This window comes from Prionailurus bengalensis (genome assembly GCF_016509475.1).
Source record: "Prionailurus bengalensis isolate Pbe53 chromosome B2 unlocalized genomic scaffold, Fcat_Pben_1.1_paternal_pri B2_random_Un_scaffold_46, whole genome shotgun sequence".
Lineage (NCBI taxonomy): Eukaryota > Metazoa > Chordata > Mammalia > Carnivora > Felidae > Prionailurus > Prionailurus bengalensis.
In genome coordinates this window covers 164006-184223 of record NW_025091153.1, presented here as the reverse complement: position 1 = coordinate 184223, position 20218 = coordinate 164006, and the positions used below count along the sequence as shown (strand labels likewise).

At 46.6% G+C, this 20218-nt stretch overlaps 2 protein-coding genes across 2 annotated transcripts in view; one reads left to right on the top strand and one right to left on the bottom strand.

Moving 5' to 3' along the window:
- The window catches only part of LOC122478235 (DLA class I histocompatibility antigen, A9/A9 alpha chain-like), a 112173-nt gene that overhangs the window by 27970 nt on the left and 63985 nt on the right, over positions 1-20218 (top strand). The gene's annotated exons all lie outside the window — the stretch shown is intronic.
- Positions 17206-18455, bottom strand: LOC122478238 (spliceosome RNA helicase DDX39B-like). Its single transcript, XM_043571811.1, has 2 exons — positions 17871-18455; positions 17206-17533 (listed from the first exon to the last, which is right to left on the bottom strand). The coding sequence occupies exons 1-2, from the start codon at positions 18214-18216 to the stop codon at positions 17493-17495; spliced, it is 387 nt and encodes a 128-aa protein (XP_043427746.1). The 5' UTR covers positions 18217-18455; the 3' UTR covers positions 17206-17492.

The window sequence follows — 20218 nt, the reverse complement described above, 5'->3', positions numbered from 1 at the left end:
TGTGGGGCATGGATTCAGTTTGCTCCTGTGAGCAGCACAAGCAAGGGGCCTTCTGCTCTTGACAGAAGGATCCACCATTCCTGCGTGTGGTTTGCAATATCTCACAGAGCTGAATGCCCCTCAGTGCTGCGGAGGGAGGAGGTGCCCGGCCTCAGGAGGTAGAGAAACCCTGTGCTGTCTTGTGTAACTTGGGATGATCTTTGGACGCTTGCACAATTATTGACTTTAGAACTGATAAGGACATTTTCAGCTTTCGCTGTTTGTGGGCCCTGCTCGTGGGCTCCCAGGGAAGCTAGACTTTAACACTTGCCAGGATCAGAATGACTTCCCCAAACTGGAAAACATGGGCTCTACTTCTGGCTTGAGCACACATTGTGCCTCTGCTTCATTAGCAAAGAACCTAAAAGACACATATCAAACTAAAATAAGAGTAAAATTCTTCCTAAGTTCTGCCCCCATATTTTGGAAGCCTGCAAACTTGCATGTACAGAAAGCACAGTTGAAGTGTGTAATTTTCTGGAATGTCTTTCATTGTGATGGTTTCTGACTCTTTTCATAAAAACACAAATACTCTGCACAAATATTCCTTCCTTCGAAGCACTATCTTCTTTGTGAGGATTGTGTATCCTGGGCAGCTGTCCTCACTATGGCTTGAATAAAACGCCCTTCCACTTTTTTTGAAATTCTGAAAGTTTTTTTCATTTTTCATGGACAGAACATTACAGAAAAGTAAATTGTTCAATTCTAAACATAATAGTAATGCACCAGGGCTTCCCTTTCAAACCAAGGGCTGTCCTGTGCCCTTGCTGCCACTATGGAGTGAGGGTGCGACTGATTCGGGTTTCCTTGTGAAGAAGCCACGTGGCTCTCACACTCAGCTATGCCCGACAACTTCCATGCTCTTGGGCCAGAAAGGATCACTGGACCTCCTGCTACCTTATTCTGCTCTCTCTAGTTGTTGGTGAGGAGAGAGGCCATTTATCGAGGCCCCTCACAGATGACTACAGTGCTGGTCTCTCAGGCTGGAGGAGCCTCTCCCTCTCAGAGAGATGTCTGGGGTCATGGAACCACGGTCCCTTTCCTTTCCTCCAGGAGGAAGTGGGTGCATCTTCCAGCCCCCAGAGCTGTGTCCCCAGCCCTTGAAAACAGACTTCCTGAAATCACAAGGAAGACGGATGTGCTGCAGAGTCTGGAGCGTTTCAGAGTTCAGAAGGGAATCTGATGTAGACACTTGTTGTCCTGTCTACCTTGTAAAAGTGCAGAGGTTATAATGTAGTGTGAGATTATGGGTCTTTGCCATACAGGGGAAGGAAGAGAGCAAGTTCTATACTGGGAATCCAACTCACAGACATGCCATTTACGGTCATTAAAGAGTGGGAAAATTATAGAGAAACTAAAGGAGCACTGTTTTCTACTCACATCACTTATGATCAATTCTTTTAGTCATGATAAAACCGAACCTAAAGAATTTCTATCATCTCTTCATGTTGCACAACTTGGACGCAAAATCGGGATCAAACCCAATGTCCCTTCATTTGAAATGTCTTGCTTGTTTCTGCAGTTCACTTGACAGCTTCTCAAAGTGACCCAAAAAACAACACACATCCCTCAAATTCAAGGACCTCTGAGGAAGACATGCCCTGAATGAGTTCACCTCATGGCGGGACCAACTCGAGGCCAGATTTTGTGTCCCTTCTTCCTCTTTTAAATGAACTTGACTCCACGGTGAACAAATTGTCTTTCATTTCTTCTTCCAGAGCCCGTGTCAGCTGATTTGGACCGGGGATCTGGGACGCATCACAGCACCAGGAGGAAGCATCCAGGACAAGCCAAGTGAAGCCCATTGTGGCACCAAAGAGAGGGAGTTTACACTGTGTATCATGAATGAGGAGGTGCTTTTCCTTCCCACTCTGTGTAAGAGAGACGGCTAGCTCCTCAGCACCTTCTCCTCCTCCCCACTTTGTGGAAGGTCCTTGGCGCTTGCCCTGCCACAGTCCTGGGAGACAGGAGCTTTCCTGAGGTCCTAAGGACTCCTGAGAATCATGCTCAGGGTCCAGGGAGAGGGACTCATGGTTTTTTCACCAAAAGGCATCTTGGTTACTTCTCTGGAGTTTGATTAACTAGAGTTTGGAAAACTTTGTGAGAGATTAGAGATTTGGAAGATGTCGTCTCATTGAAACTCAGTCAGCACATAACACCTTCTCCATTATTTTCCAGCCAGAACATGAGGGACTCCAACCTGACAGACTGACAAAGAAACACATGGGCACAATCAGATCCAGGGACATTTCAAAGTCTAATAATGTGACCAAAGTCAAAGATGAACTGAAAGGAGAATATTTATTTATTTATTTATTTATTTATTTATTTATTTATGAGAGAGACAGAGTGAGAAGGAGGGACAGAGGAAAAGAGAGAAACTCAAGCAGGCTCCATGCTCAGCACAGAACCTGACTTGGGGCTCAATCCCACCGACCTGGGATCGTGACCTGAGCTGAAATTAAGAGACTCAGCCAAATGAGCCACTCAGGGGCCCCATGAATGGAGACTACATAGAGGCTTGTAAGAGGTTGCAAAGGTACTGAACTAAAGTAGTCCCCTTCTTCGCAGGAAGTATGTTCCAAGACCCCAGGGGCTGCCTGTGATGGCGGATAGTACCGGACCCTACGTGTCCTATGAGGTTTCCTGTACATTCCCACCCATGATCAAGCTTCATTTATGAATTAGGCACAGTAATAAATTAACAACAATAACTACAAAAAAAGAGAACAAGCCTAAGAGTATACTGTAGTCAAACTTTTGCATAACTGCCCCCAACTAATCTGATGTACTGTGCTCATTCTGCTTCTTGTGATGATGTGAGATGATAAGTGGCCTGCATGAGGAGATAAGGGAGGTGAGTGAGGTTAGGCTTACTACTGACCTTCAACCCTATGTCACAAGGAGGATCACGTGCTTCCAGGGTGCACTTGACGTGAGCAATAGACAGCACAAACAGCCACACCAGGGACAAGGAAGGACAGCTATAGTGACACTTCTATGTGGCCATGTGAGAGTGACGAGAATGTACCAGGAGACTCAGGGACCCAGGCCTTCCATGTATGATTGTGCATCCTCCTAATGATGATGCATCCAAGGACAATTCTAGCATACAGAACTCATGATGAGGAAGCAGGTAGTCAGGCAAAATCTTTCACATGTTCAGATCATACAGCATATAGGCTGTTTAGTCAGAATCCATCCGGGCTCTGGCTGCCCTTTGCTTTTGGGGTCTGCTCTCCCAGCCCACCCTGCTGCTTGTACAGCCCTTCAGCCTGGTGTCCAGGCAACACATGGGCCCACAGATGCAGAGCAGGCACCACAGCACCAGGCTTGGGAGAGGGGACGTCCCGGGAGGGGGAGGGCCCAGACTGTGCCCTCCCTCCCTGAGAGCCCATATCCACTGGCATTGTCCTGTGACAGAAGTCATACAGATGAGGCACAGGACAGGGATTGAGAGCCATCTCTACATGACTCTTCAGCAGGGACCAGGCAGGTGCACAATAACGACACCCCAGGGAGCCCAGGGTGTATCTTTTCAAGAGGTCACCATGTTACTGTTTAGGACTCCTTCACAGGAAAATAGTCCCATTCTTTATCTTCAGTGGACCAAGGATCAGCTGACCCTGTGTCCCTCACTGGACATGCTTCCCCATGGCCTCTTATGACACCTGCTGAGAAGTGTGTTCATTACCAGAGCCATGTTGCACCCATACTGGGCATCCACGAGGAGACAAGTGTGACAGACTCCTTGCCATCACATCAGGTGACTCTCAAGGAGAGCATGACATCTGTGTTGTCCACGTATCAGACGTCTCTGCCGCACTGGCTGCTGGGAGAAGACTCGGCGGGTGTGTTCCAGGTGCCTCACATCATTGTCCCATCCACAACCCACAGCCCACAGCCCAGCAGTGACCAGGTTTTCTACCATATACAGCACAGTCCTGAAGCTTCGAGTGCACAAGAACCTAGGTGCTTGTTGACAAGGCACCTTCCTGGGTGCATCTACCGACAGAGAAGCAGACGCACCACCTCTGGGACAGAGCTTGTGAATGTGCTCTTGAGCGGTGCCCCAGGTGCTTGGAGACCACACCTTGAGGAACATGGTCCTAGAACCGTGCTTCTGACGTTCCAGCACGTAGCGAATTCTGTGAGGATCTTGTTAAAAATGCAGATCCTGATCCTGTAAGTGGGTGCTTGAGCTTGGCCCTCAAGAAATTGTGCCATGTCCACTTCCCAGGGAGGATTCCATACACTTTTCATACCTTGGTGACGGAAGAAGACCCCTTGTGAGATGAGAAATCCTCCGTTTTTCTTTGGGGGGATAACAATTGTTACTCAGGAGGATCTGATGACACCGATGCACTTACAATCCAAGGGCTGATGCTCCTCAGAACTGGAGCATCAGCGCAAATGCCCAGAGCACAGGGAGGAATACGGGCATCTCCCTGATGAAGGCTACAAGCAGCCTTCAGATGGGGAGAGTCATGGTCATTTCAGCTTCTGAGGATGATGGAGGACAAGGCAGAGCTTGTTTCAGATTTAACTCAACCCCTTCCAAGGCCTCCACTCAAACTTTACTGCCTTTCTGGTGACTCGGTGCAGAGAATGTAAGAAAATTATCATGTACAGAGCGTATTTTTGCTAATACTATAGAAGCAGTGGATGAGAGGTGGTGCAGGGGTGTCCTCCTCTGTCACTGTGGGTTATATGCAGTCAGCTTGTGCCCAGATCCCAGGCCTCCCCGTATTTCAGCTGGAGAAGCCTGAACACGGAAACTCAGGTGCCTGAATCCACCTTGTTCTCACAAGATCAGATCATGGGCTAGGACCTTTTCACCCCAAATCCTCTCTCAGGTGAGACTTTGGGAATGGCAGGAGGAGGGGGTGGAGTTAATTCAATTACTTGAAGTCCATGAAAAGTAAATGCAGGCAGGCAGAAACATGAGAACTTTAATCTTGAATAACCACCACTACAATGGATGAGAACTACCAGTTCAGAGCTTTCTCCCCTCTGGGTGCTCCCCTCCCCCAGTGTAACTGCAGCCCAGTGGCTCACAGGGCAGATGACAGCAGTCACAGTGCCAAGGAGCTGGACATTTAAAGGGGAAATTTGAAAGTGAGGGAGCAGCAGAGGGTTGAGATCTGAAATCTGAATAGAATCTCGGTCTAAATCCCTAGATGAGCACTGCACTCTTCATGGCTTGGGGACACTCAGGAGAGAGTGCTGATAATGCAGGAGGAACCAGAGGGAGGCCTCGTTTTATTTTTTATTTTATTTTTTTATAACAAGATATAGAAGTTTATCTAATAATTGCCATTATTTTCTCTTTTTTTAATATGAAATTTATTGTCAAATTGGTTTCCATACAACACCCAGTGCTCGTCCCAACAGGTGCCCTCCTCAATGCCCTTCACCCACTTTCCCCTTCCACTGCCCCCCCTGCCCGCCTTCCCCCCATCAACCCTCAGTTTGTTCTCAGTATTTAAGAATCTCTTATAAAGCATCCAACTCTTGATTTTGGGACCATGAGTTCAAGCCCCACATAGGGCACAGAGTTGACTTAAAAGATAAGACCATAATGGTTGAAGGATGGACAGACTTTGTGGCTGGGAGGACATTTAGAAGTTTGGGGGAAATACCAGGAACAAGACGACCACAGAGGAGGTGAGGACCAAATTCTGAGGAGAACCTGCACAAACCTTGACTGACCCCCAAACCACACAGCTGGACGGAGGCTCACTCAAGACCCAGGATAAATTGCAGCCCCTGGAGGTGGGAAAAACTGGGTATAGATAACACCAGTCAACAATGTTCATGTCATTGTGGGGTCCATGCTAGTGAAACACTTTTAGGAAAAACACAATTGTCAAAAAAGAAAAAGAGACAATAGATTTCAGATTTGCTAAAACTAAAACACACAATCCACTTTTAAAGGACATATTTTAAAGGACATGCAGAGAAACAGAAATGTGTGACTATGCAAAATTCAACACAAGCATGTTCCCTGTGTGACGATTCCCAGATATTGCAATCAGCACCAACCCCGGCCAGGAGCATCAAAGAATGAATAAATATATATTGAAAGAATTTAAGAAAATCGAGTTATCAAAGGGTGAACAGAAAGGAAATCTGAATGAAGAAGTAGACTGTACAAAGAAGACCAAATTGACATTCTAGAACTGAAAGGGGAAAAAAATGCAAAGACAGTTCAATGGGTAAACTTCACGGAAGGCCTGGGAAGGCAGAGTAAAGAATCAATGAGGTTGAATATAAATCAATAGAAATTACCCAATCCAAAACATCAGAGAAAAAAGATTGAAGAGAAAATTATAAAACCTCAGAAGTCCACAGACAATAAAAAAAGGCAAACTGAGGATCAGACTCCAAAAACGGGAAGGAGGAAAAAGGCAGAAAAATGAAGAAATCCCGTTTGAAAACTCCTCTAATTTAGTGCAAAAAGCTTGAGCATATAGATCTGAGAAGCTCATCACTCACCAGAGAAGAGAAGCAAAAGAAAACGGCACTGAGGCTCTTCATGTCCACATGAGAGAATCAAAAAGAAGACAGGGGCACCTGGGTGGCTCAGTCGGTTAAGCGTCTTGACTCTTGATTTCGGCTCCGGTCATGATCTCTGGGTCGTGTGATGGAGCCGCAGTTGGATCTCCCTGCTGAGCATGAAGCCTACTTGGGATTCTCTCTCCCTCTCTCTTTGCCCCTTCCCTGCAATTGCACTCTCTCTCTCTCTCTCTCTGTCTTAAGATAAATATACATTTAAAAACAAAGCAAAAAAAAAAAAAAAAAGAAAAAGAAAAAGTAAAAGAAAAAGAAAAACCAAAGGCAAATCTTCAAAGTTGACAATACCTTCCACACAGGACGTATGGTATTAAAGTGTTCACAGATTCACTGATATTCCCCCCATGAAAAGGTGGAACTAATTCTCCTTCTCTTGTGTGCAGACTGGACTCAGTGACTCAGTTCTCCTGGACAGAATAAGGGGACGTGATAGTGTGTGACTTCAGAGATCAGGTCCCAAAGGGACTGTGGTTTTCTTCTCCCCCTTCTTCTCTTTCTTTCCCTCTCTCAGATCCTGGATTTGGAAGAAGGCAGGTGTCCTGTCAGAAAGATCCTCACTTGCAGACGGGCCCACGAGTGATGAGCTGAGGCTTCCCCCTGAGAGTCTGCGGACACTGAACCTCCCTGCCAGTAGCCACATGGGGTGGCGTGAACTTGAACTTCCAGCCCATGTCACGCCTTGGCATCACTGCGATTCTAGTTGCATCTTGGCTGCAACCTAATGAGAAAGCTTCCCTGGAGCTGTCCTCATCCCCTGTCTTTACACTTTAATTATTATTATGTTTATATTATTTTATTATTATTATTATTGCTATAATAATGTCATATGAAGCTGCAGAATCATGTTATAATCTGTGGCATTGCAATGGTTAATGACACAGACCTTGGAAACTGGACAGGGGTGCTGGCATCACACACACTTTACACGAGGCAGGTGCTGAGGAGCAGGGCAGGGTGGAGGCGGAAGGACTGTGAGGTGAGAGTTTAGGAGGAAGAGATGAGCAGAAATGCTGGAAATGTTCAAGGAAAGGGGCAGAGACGTAGAAAAGGAACAGAGTCCTCTGGAGCCCTACAATTCTTCTGGGGAGAAGTAGGCTGAAGATGTTACGCCCCTGTAGACACAGCCACATGTCCGACTGCGTGCTGTGTACAAGACGTGCACTTTCAGGGCACCTGGGTGGCTAGGTTGGTTAAGCATCCGACTTCAGCTCAGGTCATGACCTCGTGGTTTGTGAGTTTGAGCCTCAGTTCAGTCTCTGTGCTGACAGCATGGCGCCTGCTTCGGATTCTCTGTCTCCCTCCTCTTCACCTCCCACTCTCTCCCTCTCAAAAAGAAAGATAGAAACATTAAAAAAAAAAACAATACGTGGACTTTCAGTATGAGGACACAGGCAGAACGTAAGTTGATGGAACAGTGGTGTCAGGCAAACTGTGACACGAGGAGGCTGATATGTTAACATCAGGAGCAAAAGAGATTTGAAAAGAGAACACATTGCTGGAGATAAGGGAGACCCCTCGCGAGAAAGTAATAGAATGAGAAATGTCACAAGTGCAGACAGAAAGGAGACCAGTGGCCGCCCAGGGCTGGGGGCTGGGACGAGGACCAGAGGCAAAGGGGCATCAGGAAACTCAGGATCAGGGACGTGTCTCTATTGCCCTCATCTTACTAGTTCCATGGGTCTAAACCATTGGTGACATTCCTCTAACTGTGCATTCACACCTGGGATATTTTATCTCATCTGAAAACCTCCAAAAATAAAACAATAGGGAGGAAATGGCACAGGAAAGATAAATTTAAACTAGTAAATATAAGTGAGGAAGTAAGTTTTAGGTCAATGTATTATAGATAAATAGAAGCTAGGAGAATTCATTGCAAGCTCCCTGCCATGAACTCATCTTGAAGGAAGTTCTGCAGGCCACAAAGAAATGACACCAGATGTTAACTCATAAATAGAGTGGAGTAATTAACACCAGAAATGGTGTTATTCCGTATATGTACATTTTATTCCTAACTTCTTTAAAAGACATATGACTGTTGCAAACACTAAGAGGTACATGATATTATCTGACTGACAATGTATGCTGGTGACACATGTAACAATACTACCAGTGAGAAGGCTAAATGAAACTCTATCCCTGTATGTACTGGATGGAGTTCAATGTTGCCTTAAGTAGATTGTGAAAAGTGAAAGATGCAGGTTTCATCCCTACAACTTCAATAAAAATTAACGGAAATAAGTATAGCTAAAGAGCCACCGGAAGAATTGAAGCATAAACAAAAACTGATTGCTTGAAACAAAGGACGGTAGAAAAAAGGCACAAGAATGGAAAAGGCATGAGACACTTCAGAAACAAAGAGCAAAATGATAGACCCAAATCCTACCATGTCAGGAATCATATTCAATATAAACCAAGTAAAATTCCAATCAAAAGGTTGCCGTTATCCAACTGCATAAATATCAAGAGGACTATACACTGTGTAGAATAGAAACACTTGAACTACAAACCCAAAAATAAGTTAAAACTTAAAGGGTGAAGCAATGAATATCCCATGGGAGTAAAAAGTATAAGAAGTCTGGTCTGTTGCATTAACCTGAAGGAAAATAGGCTGTCACATAGGGAGCATCGCTGGACACAGAGAAGGCCATTCTATAAGGATAATAGGTCAGCATCACAGCAAGACAAAGTAATGAATGGAGAAGACCCTCAGTACAGAGCTCTAAAACAGGTGACACATAAAGTGGAAGAAAGGAAAAGAAATGGAGAAATTAGCTATTATATTTGAAGATCAATACTCTTCTCTCATTAATAGAACAGATAAGGATTACAGGACTTCAGCCATTTCATGGGCCAAAATAGACCACAGACTGGCCCTAAATAAATGTGAAAGCAGGGAAATTATAGAGTACACTCTGCAACCACAGTGACACTAAATTAGGAACATGAGTATCTTTGGAAAATCCCCAAATATTTGGAAATTAGAACACACCTCAAACCCCTGGGTCGTCATGGCTTAGAGGGGCAATCACAGGGAGGTCAGAATTGTCTGTACCTGTGTGACAATGTACAGAAATGACAATGTGAGGTCTGTAGATGCAACAGAAACAGAGGTTGTGATTTCACAGTTTGCAGGGACAGGAAGCCTGGCCTGAGGTACCCAAACAGCAGTCTGGGTTTCGAGGGTGCACCAAGACCCTGTTTCAAGGGTGCACCAAGGAGAGGAAGAGGCAGCATGCTAGGGTCCTGTGCTCTCCAGGTGGGGGAGGGGGCCACCCTCCAGGTTCCAAATGTGGGGGTCTGACCCCCTGGCACAGGGGCTTCCCCCTTGTCAATCTTGGGCATGGTGTTGAGATGCCTGGGTCCTGCAGGCCTGGGGAGTGGGAAGGGGACACATTTGGGTCCTGGGGGAAATGGTAGGCAGAAGCCTGGGCCTGACTCATGGCTCATGTCCTTGTAGCCCCTGCAGTGTCCAGCCTCCACCCCACGTCCTGTCTCTGAGCTCCAGGAACGCAGCCTCCATGGCCCCAGCTTCTGGGCACCTCCCTGTTGGAGGCCCTGGGGCTGCTCCTCTTGGAGGAGTGTTTCCCGTGTTCACAAAGAGAGAATGTCTCCAGGTGACACAGGGGTGGACGGCAGGTGGCTGTGAAATCTTAGCCCAGGGAGTGGGATCCGGAAACTCCAGAATTAGAACCAGGTCCCTTCAGGGTGCACAGACTTTGCTGTGCCTCCTCTCAGTTCTTGCCTCTCTCTGCCTCCCCAGCAAAAGGGGGTCTTGCTCTGGAAGAAAGGGAGCCCCTTAACCACCTCCCCTCTCTTCTTTCCCCTTCATTCCGGGATGTTTGAACTATTCCTATTGTTAGTATGGAAAAATGCCTAAACCTCAGTACAGTTTCCTGACCAATTACAGGGCTAAATCCTGTGTAATGACCATCAAGTGCAAACAGGGACATCCACCAGGGCCCCACCCAGATACCCCTGCGCCCCTCCCAGAACCCCTCCTCCCCCCAAAGGGTCCCCTAAGATGACCCTTCCCCTACCTTTGGCCCCTGGTTCCTCCTCCTGTTCTCTTGTTGGCCTTCATCCCCTAATGTCCCAGTTTCCTACCTCTGCTCACTTCTCCAGGAGCCTCCCCAGATTCCAGGTCATTACCCGCCTCCTCCTCCTCCCCTTCTTCGACCACATCTTAGGAGTGGCCAATCCAGACTTGGTTCCCTGGAGGAGGATCCTGTAGCTCTGGAGGCAGAAGCAGGAACACCTGACAGGGACTCCAGGGTCAAGGTCCCAGTAGGAACCTGGGGAGAAGCCCAAAGGGCACTCGGGTATTCTGTCGTCATCCCTGTGTCCACACGGGGGCGCTGCCGCTCTCCGGTTCTGCACAGCCAGGGGAGAGGCCTGGGCTGAGGTGAGTCAGGCTGAGCAGGGAGGGAGGGGGCTGAACAGTCCTGGGGGCAAGTGCAGGGGTGGGGCAGGGAGCAGAGGAGAGGAGATTCTGGAGCCCTGTCCTGTGTCTGTAGTTTCCCTCTGTCCTCCCCTCAATCCCTCTCTCCAGGCCCTTGAACAACCCCAGGAAAACTGAAAAGTAGACAGTTTTTCCTCCTGGACCTAGTACTTGTCTGAGGGTTACTGTAAAAAAGAAACTGCTTCATTTTAGAATAGTTTGAGATTTACAGAGAATTACAAAGTTAGCGCATAGTCCCTGTACACCCCACACTTGGTTGACCTGTTGTTAAAACCACCCTGAACCTCATGCATTTACCATAGATGATGACGCAATACTCATCATTCCTACTACTGAACTCCACACGGGATTTGCTTTTATTGGTTTCGTTTTCTCTTCCAAGATCCTACCCAAGATTCCACACTGAGTTAAGTCCAGTCATGTCTCCTTCAGGTTCCTCAAGCTGTGACCATTTCTCAGACTTTCCTGTTTTTTTTTTTTTTTTTTGATGTTTGAGGAGCTTCCTGGTACATTATAGACTATCCCTTATTGTGAATTAGGCTGCCCGAGGCTATGGGCCCAGGGAGACCACAACTGGACGGGCCATTCTCAACACAACATATCAAGAGCATACAGTGATCACTTGGTCATCACTGATGAAGTTACCCTTCACTCCCTGGCTAAGGTCGTCTTGCCCAGATTCTCCCCGTGAAGTTCTTCTTTATGCTTTGTCCCTTTCCACGAAGTAGTGTTAGAAGGAAGTCAGGATGTGCAGCCCAGAGATATGGGCTGTCCCAGTATGAAAATGTGCATGCAGGTTGTTGTGCAGACATGAGTTCTCTAATAGGTTAGGTAAACACCTCATAGAGGGATCAGCAGCTCCCATGCTTAGTCTGTGTTTGGCTTTACAAGAAGCTGCTGACTGATGCCCACAGCGACTGTTACTTTGTATTCCTGCCATTAGTGACTGAGGCTTTCTGTTGCTCCAAGTCGTGGTCGTGGTCAGCACTGGATGTTATCAGCGTTTGGATTCCCGCCATTGTGATAGGTGTGCGATGGCAGATCACTGTTGTTCCCTTTGCATTTCTCTAATGACACCTGCTGTGAGCACCTTCTCATGTGCTTATTCGCCAGGAGTATATGTTCTTGGTGAGCTGTCTGATCAGGCGTTTGCTCATTTTTTAAATGAGTTTGGCTTATTGTTGCTTTTTAAGGGTTTTATGGGTGTTCTAAAACAAGACCTTTATCAGACATGTGATTTGCAAATATCTTCTCCCAGTCTCTGCCCTGAACTTCTTTATGAACTAACAGTAGACATATATGCACGATTGTATTTTTTTTGAGGGGGGGTAGGAGAAAGGAGAAATGGCTCATTGTAATGTATTTTGGGGAGAGAACTTGGGTAACTGGGGGATGAGGGATTACCAGATGACATCTTTAGTTTTGGATATCTGTGGTTATCTGCTGGATTCCCTCATATGTGCTGGAGTGATGTTTTCAAAACATAAACTAGTTTGGGGCGCCTGGGTGGCGCAGTCGGTTGAGCGTCCGACTTCAGCCAGGTCACGATCTCGCGGTCCGTGAGTTCGAGCCCCGTGTCAGGCTCTGGGCTGATGGCTCGGAGCCTGGAGCCTGTTTCCGATTCTGTGTCTCCCTCTCTCTCTGCCCCTCCCCCGTTCATGCTCTGTCTCTCTCTGTCCCAAAAATAAATAAACGTTGAAAAAAAAAAAAACATAAACTAGTTTAAAATCCCTAACACTTGAAAGATCATCCTCAGACCATTAATCAAGACTCGGGTTCTGATCTTCTACTTTAGGACCAATCATCTTTTCCCTGAACTATTTTGCCTTTGAATTTTCATTTCTGAAGCAGGTGGGCTTGATTGTATAGACAAGTACTCCTAGGAGAATAGCTTAATATGCCCTGTAACATACAAAATCCATCATCTAGAAAGTATTTAAACTGACAAGATAGTAATAAATGAATAAAGAAGCACACCCCAGAAGCAAGAGAAAGATCGTGCTTGCCCCCGCCCTCCCACCCCCAGAGAACAGGGTCCTGAGAAATGGAGCAAACTCTGTGAGTCCCCTGCCCAGGGCACAGACAGGCAGGCCCAGTCCCCCCCCACCCCCAAGCTCTGTGGCCTGAGCTGCAGACTTTCCTACCATCTCCTTCCTTGCTAAAGTGTAAAGAAACATGTATAAACTGGTTATGATGTGTGCGTATGATGTACAATATATATGAGGTGATGTATATTCCCTGTAGAAAAATTATAAAATGAGAAAAACGAATGAGGACAAAGTAGAAAGGATGGTAATTCTCACACCTGAGCTACTTTGTTGCATTTTCTCCTAGTCTATGATAGATGCTCCTGCTGCTGGAACTCTGTCTCTAAGGTGATGAGCACAGAGCTCAGGGGTCCCAGCCCTGCTCTCTCCAGATGTCATTTCCCCAGTCAGCTCATTGTCCCCCTCCTGAGAGGGCTGCTTCTCACTTCCTCCTCCCTCCTCAGTCTCCTGCACCCCTCCCTGCTCCCCTCCTGAGGTGATGAGCTCCTTTGTTTCTCACTCAGATGAGAAGTACACCTCCTCCCTACCCCCTCGCCCATCTGCACCTGTGTCCTCACCTTCTAAGTGATAGTTGAGGCACCCCTTCTGTCTCAGGCTGCCCCTCCATTTGGGCACCTGCATCATCCATTTCCCCCTCTCTGCTAACTCAGCAGTTCCCCATACAAAGATGCTGTCCTGACTCCTATGCAAAAACATGAAACACAACTAAATACATCCAAACAAAATCCGCCCCTAAAAATCCAACATGTTTACATGACTCCGCCAACTCCTGCCCCATCTCTATTGCCTCTGTGCAGAACTTTCCTCACTCCGTTTCTCACCCACCATTTTGTTTTTAGCAAATGATAGAGACACAGAGTTTTAAAAAGTCTAATACTCCTGCAGTACTTGAAGTCAAGTCAGATGTCCCCAATCTTCCATGCCCCCCCCATCCTGAATCTCAGAGATTCATAATCATACCATCTTCACCACTGCTAATGGCTCAATTGTTTGGCACAGTGGGGGATTTTCTGCGTCCATCCTCATTTACAACCAGGAGCCTTACAAAAGCATCTATGGAAATTAACTGCTGCCCCCCACCCTTTCCATACCTGGAAGGGCACATAGTATAAAAACAGCTCCAGCAACATTTCTATTTTATCTTTCAAGGTCAATAGTACCTGGTACATACGGGCTTGTGTCCGTTTGCCATGCATACTATTAAAGGGACAGAGAGTTTGGAATGATTCTGAGGCCCTTATGATCTGTGTTAACTGCGCATTATACAGTTGTCTTAACAATTCTATACCCTTTACTCCCTCATCCAAAGGCTTATATTTACTTAGAGCACACCCTGGCCTATGGCTGCCACTTCCCATGTCTCCACCATGGCAACATTGTTCAGAAATGTATCTGATGGGCCACGCTCTATGAGTTCTTCACCGATCCTGACGGTTTGCTGGAATGCTTGTTGCAGCTCTCATAGGCATTATTGCTGTGACTGTGGCCACAGCTACTGCAGCTGGCTTGTTGCACCAATCTGTGCAGACAGTACAATTTGTGCAACAATGGCACGAGAAATCGCTCCAACATTGGAAGACACAATGGGATATTGACAGTCGACTGTCCAGTGAGATTGCAGGCCTACAACAGGCTGTGTGATGCTGCTGGGAGGTCAATTACTGAGCCTACAAAGACAAATATTACAATGTGATTGGAACACTACATCAATATGTGTAGCTGCATTACCGTTTAATAACACTACATTTCCATGGAATGATGTTAGAGACACTTGCTCGGACAATCTAACTTGTCTATGGACATTCAACGTCTGCAAGTACAGATATATGAGATTTTCAAAACCAATCTGGACATGTTATCCTGTTCTAAGGTCTTAGAAAGTATAACAGAGGGATGAGGAAAATTAAGCCCTGTAGAGCATGTTAAGATATTTAGCTTCTCTACTGCTATTCTGTTTGCATTAACATGCGATGTATTTATCTTTGCATGTACAGTCTGTGCCAGAGACGACGAGCCTGTCAACATATCGACCGACGACAGTTCGGGTTATGCAATGTCCTCCTACAGTCCATCGTATACAAAGAGAAAGGGAAACAGCAGGCCGGATGCACCGGATGCACCGTAAGAATGTCCTGAAGGAAAGGGACAGAGCAGCAAGAAACTGAAAGCAGTTTCATTCCCAGGAGAGAAAGCCGCCTGGACTGCTCCTTCTTTCCAGAAGGACATCATCCGGGCGCCACCCTGGGGATAAGAATGTTTTGTCTGGTGCCAGATGTACTCATGACCCAGTATGGAAAACACTGCAGGTACATGACCTGACAAGAGGCCAAATACTATGTTGTATGTGCTTGCTGTTGTCAACAAGTTGCAAAAATGAAAGAGGCTTGAGCCAGGGGACCGAGGCTTTGGCTCCTGGAGAGTCTTAGTTCCCTGCTTTGCAATCCTCTCATCACCACACCTCTAGGACCAGTCTCTCTACATATTCCACACTCTCATTTTCTTTGTGTTTATTTATTACCAATATAGGTGTGTGACATTTCGTGTCTTCCTTTCCAAAGTGTTCTCCAATATTTCTAATAATCTTTATTTTTCTTATTATTTGAATGCAGCTTATACACACTGTTCCATTCCTTTCAGGTTTACAACATAGTGACTCGTCATATAATCCAATAATTGCACTCTTGGGTATTTACCCCCCAAAGTGAAAACGCCAATTCTTTTATTTTTAAGGTTTATTTATTTTTATTGAGAGATGGAGAGAGAGTACAGAAGCAGGGGAAGGGCAGAGAGAGAGGGAAAGGGAGGGAGAGAGAGAGAATCCCTAGCGGACTCAGTGCTGTCAGCCAGGCACCTGATGTGGGGTCAACTCACAAACTGTGAGTGTACATGTCCACACTATAGAGCATTGTATAGACACTGAGATGCTATTTCCAAATCAGAAATGTGTTTTGTTTCACTGAGTTTTGAAACATTTAGAAGTAGGAGTCCAAGGAAGTGTTTCTACTTTTCGGTTTTCCCTGTGTTACCATCATGGGGCTGGAGGACAAGGTGCACAGGGACACAGACACCTCAGCAATGGCACGGGCTCCTGAGCTCTCCTCTCCTGCAATCCCGCCTCACCCCTGAGCCTGACCCCTGTGGACTCCAGGGCTGCTCAGAAACTTCTTCCTCTCCCCACTGATGCCCAGGCTTCTGCTCAGACATCTCTACCTGGGTTATAGTCCAGACCCCACTCAGGCTTCTCAGTCAGTATCCACCTGAGAGCAAAGCAGTGGGGGATGTCCCCTTACCTTTCACCCCAAGTGCGGCCACAGGACTATGGAGAGAAGACCCAGCTGCCTTTCTCCTCCTCAGCCAGGCCCTCTCTAGGGTCTCCTTCAGGTCCAGCACCTGGACAGGGGCCCGGACACCAGGGGGCGCCCTCATCCCAGATGATGTTCAGTGAGTGAGGTTGTTTTCAAAAGCCACAAGGATACAACCTGTGTTCCTGCCACAGACAAATGGCTAAGGAATTGTGTGGTATACACACACACATATATATACACACACTAGAATATTATGCAACCACAAAAAGGATGAGATCTTGCCACTTGTGACAACATGGATGGACAAACAGGGCAGTGTGTCTGCTAAGTGAACGAAATCAGACTGACAAAGACAAGTACCATATGATCTCACTCATATATGGAACTTACAAAACAAATCAAATGAATAAATAGACAAGCACACAGCAGAATCAGACCTATCAATAAAGAGAACTCACGGATGACTGCCAGAGGGAAGGAGGTTGGGAGGATGGGCACAGTGGGTGAGGGGAGTGGGAGACACAGGCTCCAGTTATGGAAGGAACAGGTCTTAAGAATAAAAGGCACAGCACAGGGAATATTGTCAGTGATACTGTAACATCACTGTCTGGTGACAGGTGGCAGCTACACTCTGGTGACCACAGCATGGTGTAGACAGAGGGTGAAGGGCCCCTGGGTGGCAGTGGGTTCTCTGCTCATGGTCCCAGGGTCATGGGATCCAGCCCCACAGGAATCAGCCTGCTTGAGAATCTCTTATTCTCTCTCTCTCTCTCTCTCTCTCTCTCTCTCTCTCCTTCCCTCCTTCTTTGCCTCTCTTCCCTGCTCTGGCTGTCTCTCTCTCAAAAACAGAGAATGTATTCAGAATTTGAGTCACTGTGTTGTGCACCTGCAACTAATGTAATCATGTCTTTCAACTATATTCAAAGTTAAAATATTTTTAAGAAGAAATTAATTAGGAAGTATAAACTGTAGGGGTGCCTGGGTAGGTAAGTCGGTTGGGTATCTGACTCTTGATTTCATCTCAGGTCATGTATGATCTCCTGGTTCCTGGGTGTGAGACCTGCATCAGACTCTGTGAATGAGTGCGTCCTCTCCCATGGCTGCAACTGCAGAGAAAACATGTGCAGTTACAATAAGGCATGGGAAGGCTAAGTGAGACTGGCAGAAACACAGACCCCTATACACGCAGGTGTTCATGTGGGGCGGGGGTCAGAGGAAGACTGGGGTGCAAAAGCAACTAATTGGATGAGAGAGGAAAGGGACCGGACATAGAAATGAACAAAACATCCCAACATGGCATCAAGGTCGCGGGACATAAACTTGTCAGGCACCCATTAGGCATCAGGCACCATTGCCTGCACTACATGGTTCAAGACAAAGTCTCTAAGGAACAAGGAGACTCTGAAGAGTTGGAGGAACCAATTTCATGGGATCAATACTCACTGGAGGAGGAAACGTCCATCTCATCAGGCAGTTCAGTACCATCGACCTCAGTTTGACCCTGCACCTCACTGAGGATCTTGGCATTGTTTTCACTTGACACAAATGTGATGGCAACTGGCCTGCACAGGCCTCCTGGAAGGGGACAGAGGGTAGCACTGGAAGACCCCAAAGTAGGAAGACACCCAAAAGGAGGGACGAGGGTGTAATGTATGAAGACATAGGAAATCAGGGACTGGGAGGTGCAGTGGGATGTCCATGTGGGTGTGCAGCTTACCCGATGCAGGTAGGTGTGGGAATCGCCAGGCCGGTGGTAGTTGATGGCAGAGTTCACCTGCTTAATGTCCATGCCTTGGCCACATAGGTTGCTGGCCACAAGAATTCATTATTCAAGACCTTTGAACTACTGATACCAAGAAAGCCTTTGTCAGAAAGGCAATCATAAAAATATTCACAGTCCTTTATCTCAGGGGTCTCATTTCCTCCCAAGGACACAAGACATCTTTCCATCTCTCCCTCACCTCTCCTCTCGGGGCATCCTACAGTGGATGGCAATGGCTGGCAAGTTCTGCTCCACCAGGAGCTGGGCCAGGGCAATGCAATGCTGAGTAGACTTCACGAAGATCTCGCCTGTGTGTGGAGAGCAGGGGGATGTGGGCCCTTGGGTGTGTGTGGAGAGGAGAGTGACAATGTGCCAGAGTGGGAGATTTCTGGAAGCACACCCTCCACATGAAACCACTAAGTCCCTTTTATTCCCCACTACATGATTCCTTTATTCCTCTAAGGATAATTACTCTTCCTTTCTCTCCTTTGCTTCGGATTTTCCTCAGCAAATCGGTCTCTGAGGAGATACAGAGAACAGTAACCAAATCTGGCAGACATGTTAGGAGACAGGAAGGAGGTACTCCATGACAAAGGGATAAGTATTGGAACTAGGGTCTGGAACGACCATGACCAATATTCCTGCTTATGAAATATTAAACCTAAGACCTACTCTAATTCTGGGAGTAGTTTTAGTGTGAAAAAGTTGCACAATCCGTAAGCTGAGAGAAAGCTTCTCCTCAGGGTGTGATACAAGAAGAAATAAGCATATTTAAGAACCCTAACAGGGCCAATGTATGTGGGAATATTTAAGGATTTAAAAGTCCTCCAGATTGGGGCGCCTGGGTGGCGCAGTCGGTTGAGCGTCCGACTTCAGCCAGGTCACGATCTCACGGTCCGTGGGTTCGAGCCCCGCATCGGGCTCTGGGCTGATGGCTCGGAGCCTGGAGCCTGTTTCCGATGCTGTGTCTCCCTCTCTCTTTGCCCCTCCCCTGTTCATGCTCTGTCTCTCTCTGTCCCAAAAATAAATAAAAAACGTTGAAAAAAAAAATTAAAAAAAAAAAAAGTCCTCCAGATTTTTTTAAAAGTTTATTTACTTTTTTTAAGACAGAGAGAGACAGAGTGAGTATGAGCAGGGGAGGGGCAGAGACAGAGACAGAGACAGAGAGATCAAGAGAGAGAATCTCAAGCAGGCTCCACACTGTCAGCACAGAGCCTGACACAGGGCTCCATCTCACAAACCATGAGATCAGGAGTCTGACCCTTAACCGACTGAGCCGCCCAGGCTCCCCAAAACACCAAGTCTTTAATTATTATTGATGGGTTGTACGTATTTTAAAATATGCAATTGAAGACAGAAGAAACAGCAGCCCCCACGTTGGGAACTGGTCTGACACTGACAGCTGGGCCTCAGTGTGGTCAGAAGCTGACTGATGCCACCACTGGGCCATATTATTCCTGTGGGACAGGAGCCAGTCATCTCACGGAACATCGACAGCACACAAGGACACTCTGAAACCGTGACATTACTTTGTCTAATTACAGACAAAAACAAGGCACTGTACGACCCACCAAATACCAAACATCTCTCCGTGCTGGTTACTGAGCAATCGCTGCTTTTTACCATTACTTTGTTTATCTCAAGTTTTTATTTAAATTCCAGTTAGTTAACATACAGTTTAATATTAGTTCAAGAGTAGGATTGAGTGATTCATCACTTACAAACAACACCAAGTGCTCATCACAACAAGTGTCCTCCTTAGAACCCATCACCCATGAAGCCCATCCCATAAACCTGTGACCCACCCAGAAGCTTGACAGCTTCTAAGTACTAACCATCTTTTCTGTTGGGATTTGTGGTAATATTAAAACAAATGACGTTCTTTAAAATTTTTTTAACGTTTATTCATTTTTGAGAGAAAGAGAGAGACAGAGTGCAAGCAGGTGTAGGGCAGAGAATCAGGGAGACACAGAATCCTAGTCAGGCTCCAGATTCTCAGCTGTTAGCACGGAGCCCCACGCAGGGCTTG

Excerpts from the sequence above, each read along its gene's own strand:
- LOC122478238 (XM_043571811.1), bottom strand. The coding sequence starts at position 18,216 with ATGGACATTAAGCAGGTGAACTCTGCCATCAACTACCACCGGCCTGGC. Across the intron at positions 17,534-17,870 it reads GATGGACGTTTCCTCCTCCA|TTGCAGCCATGGGAGAGGAC; the intron begins GTGAGTATTGAT and ends TTTTCTCTGCAG.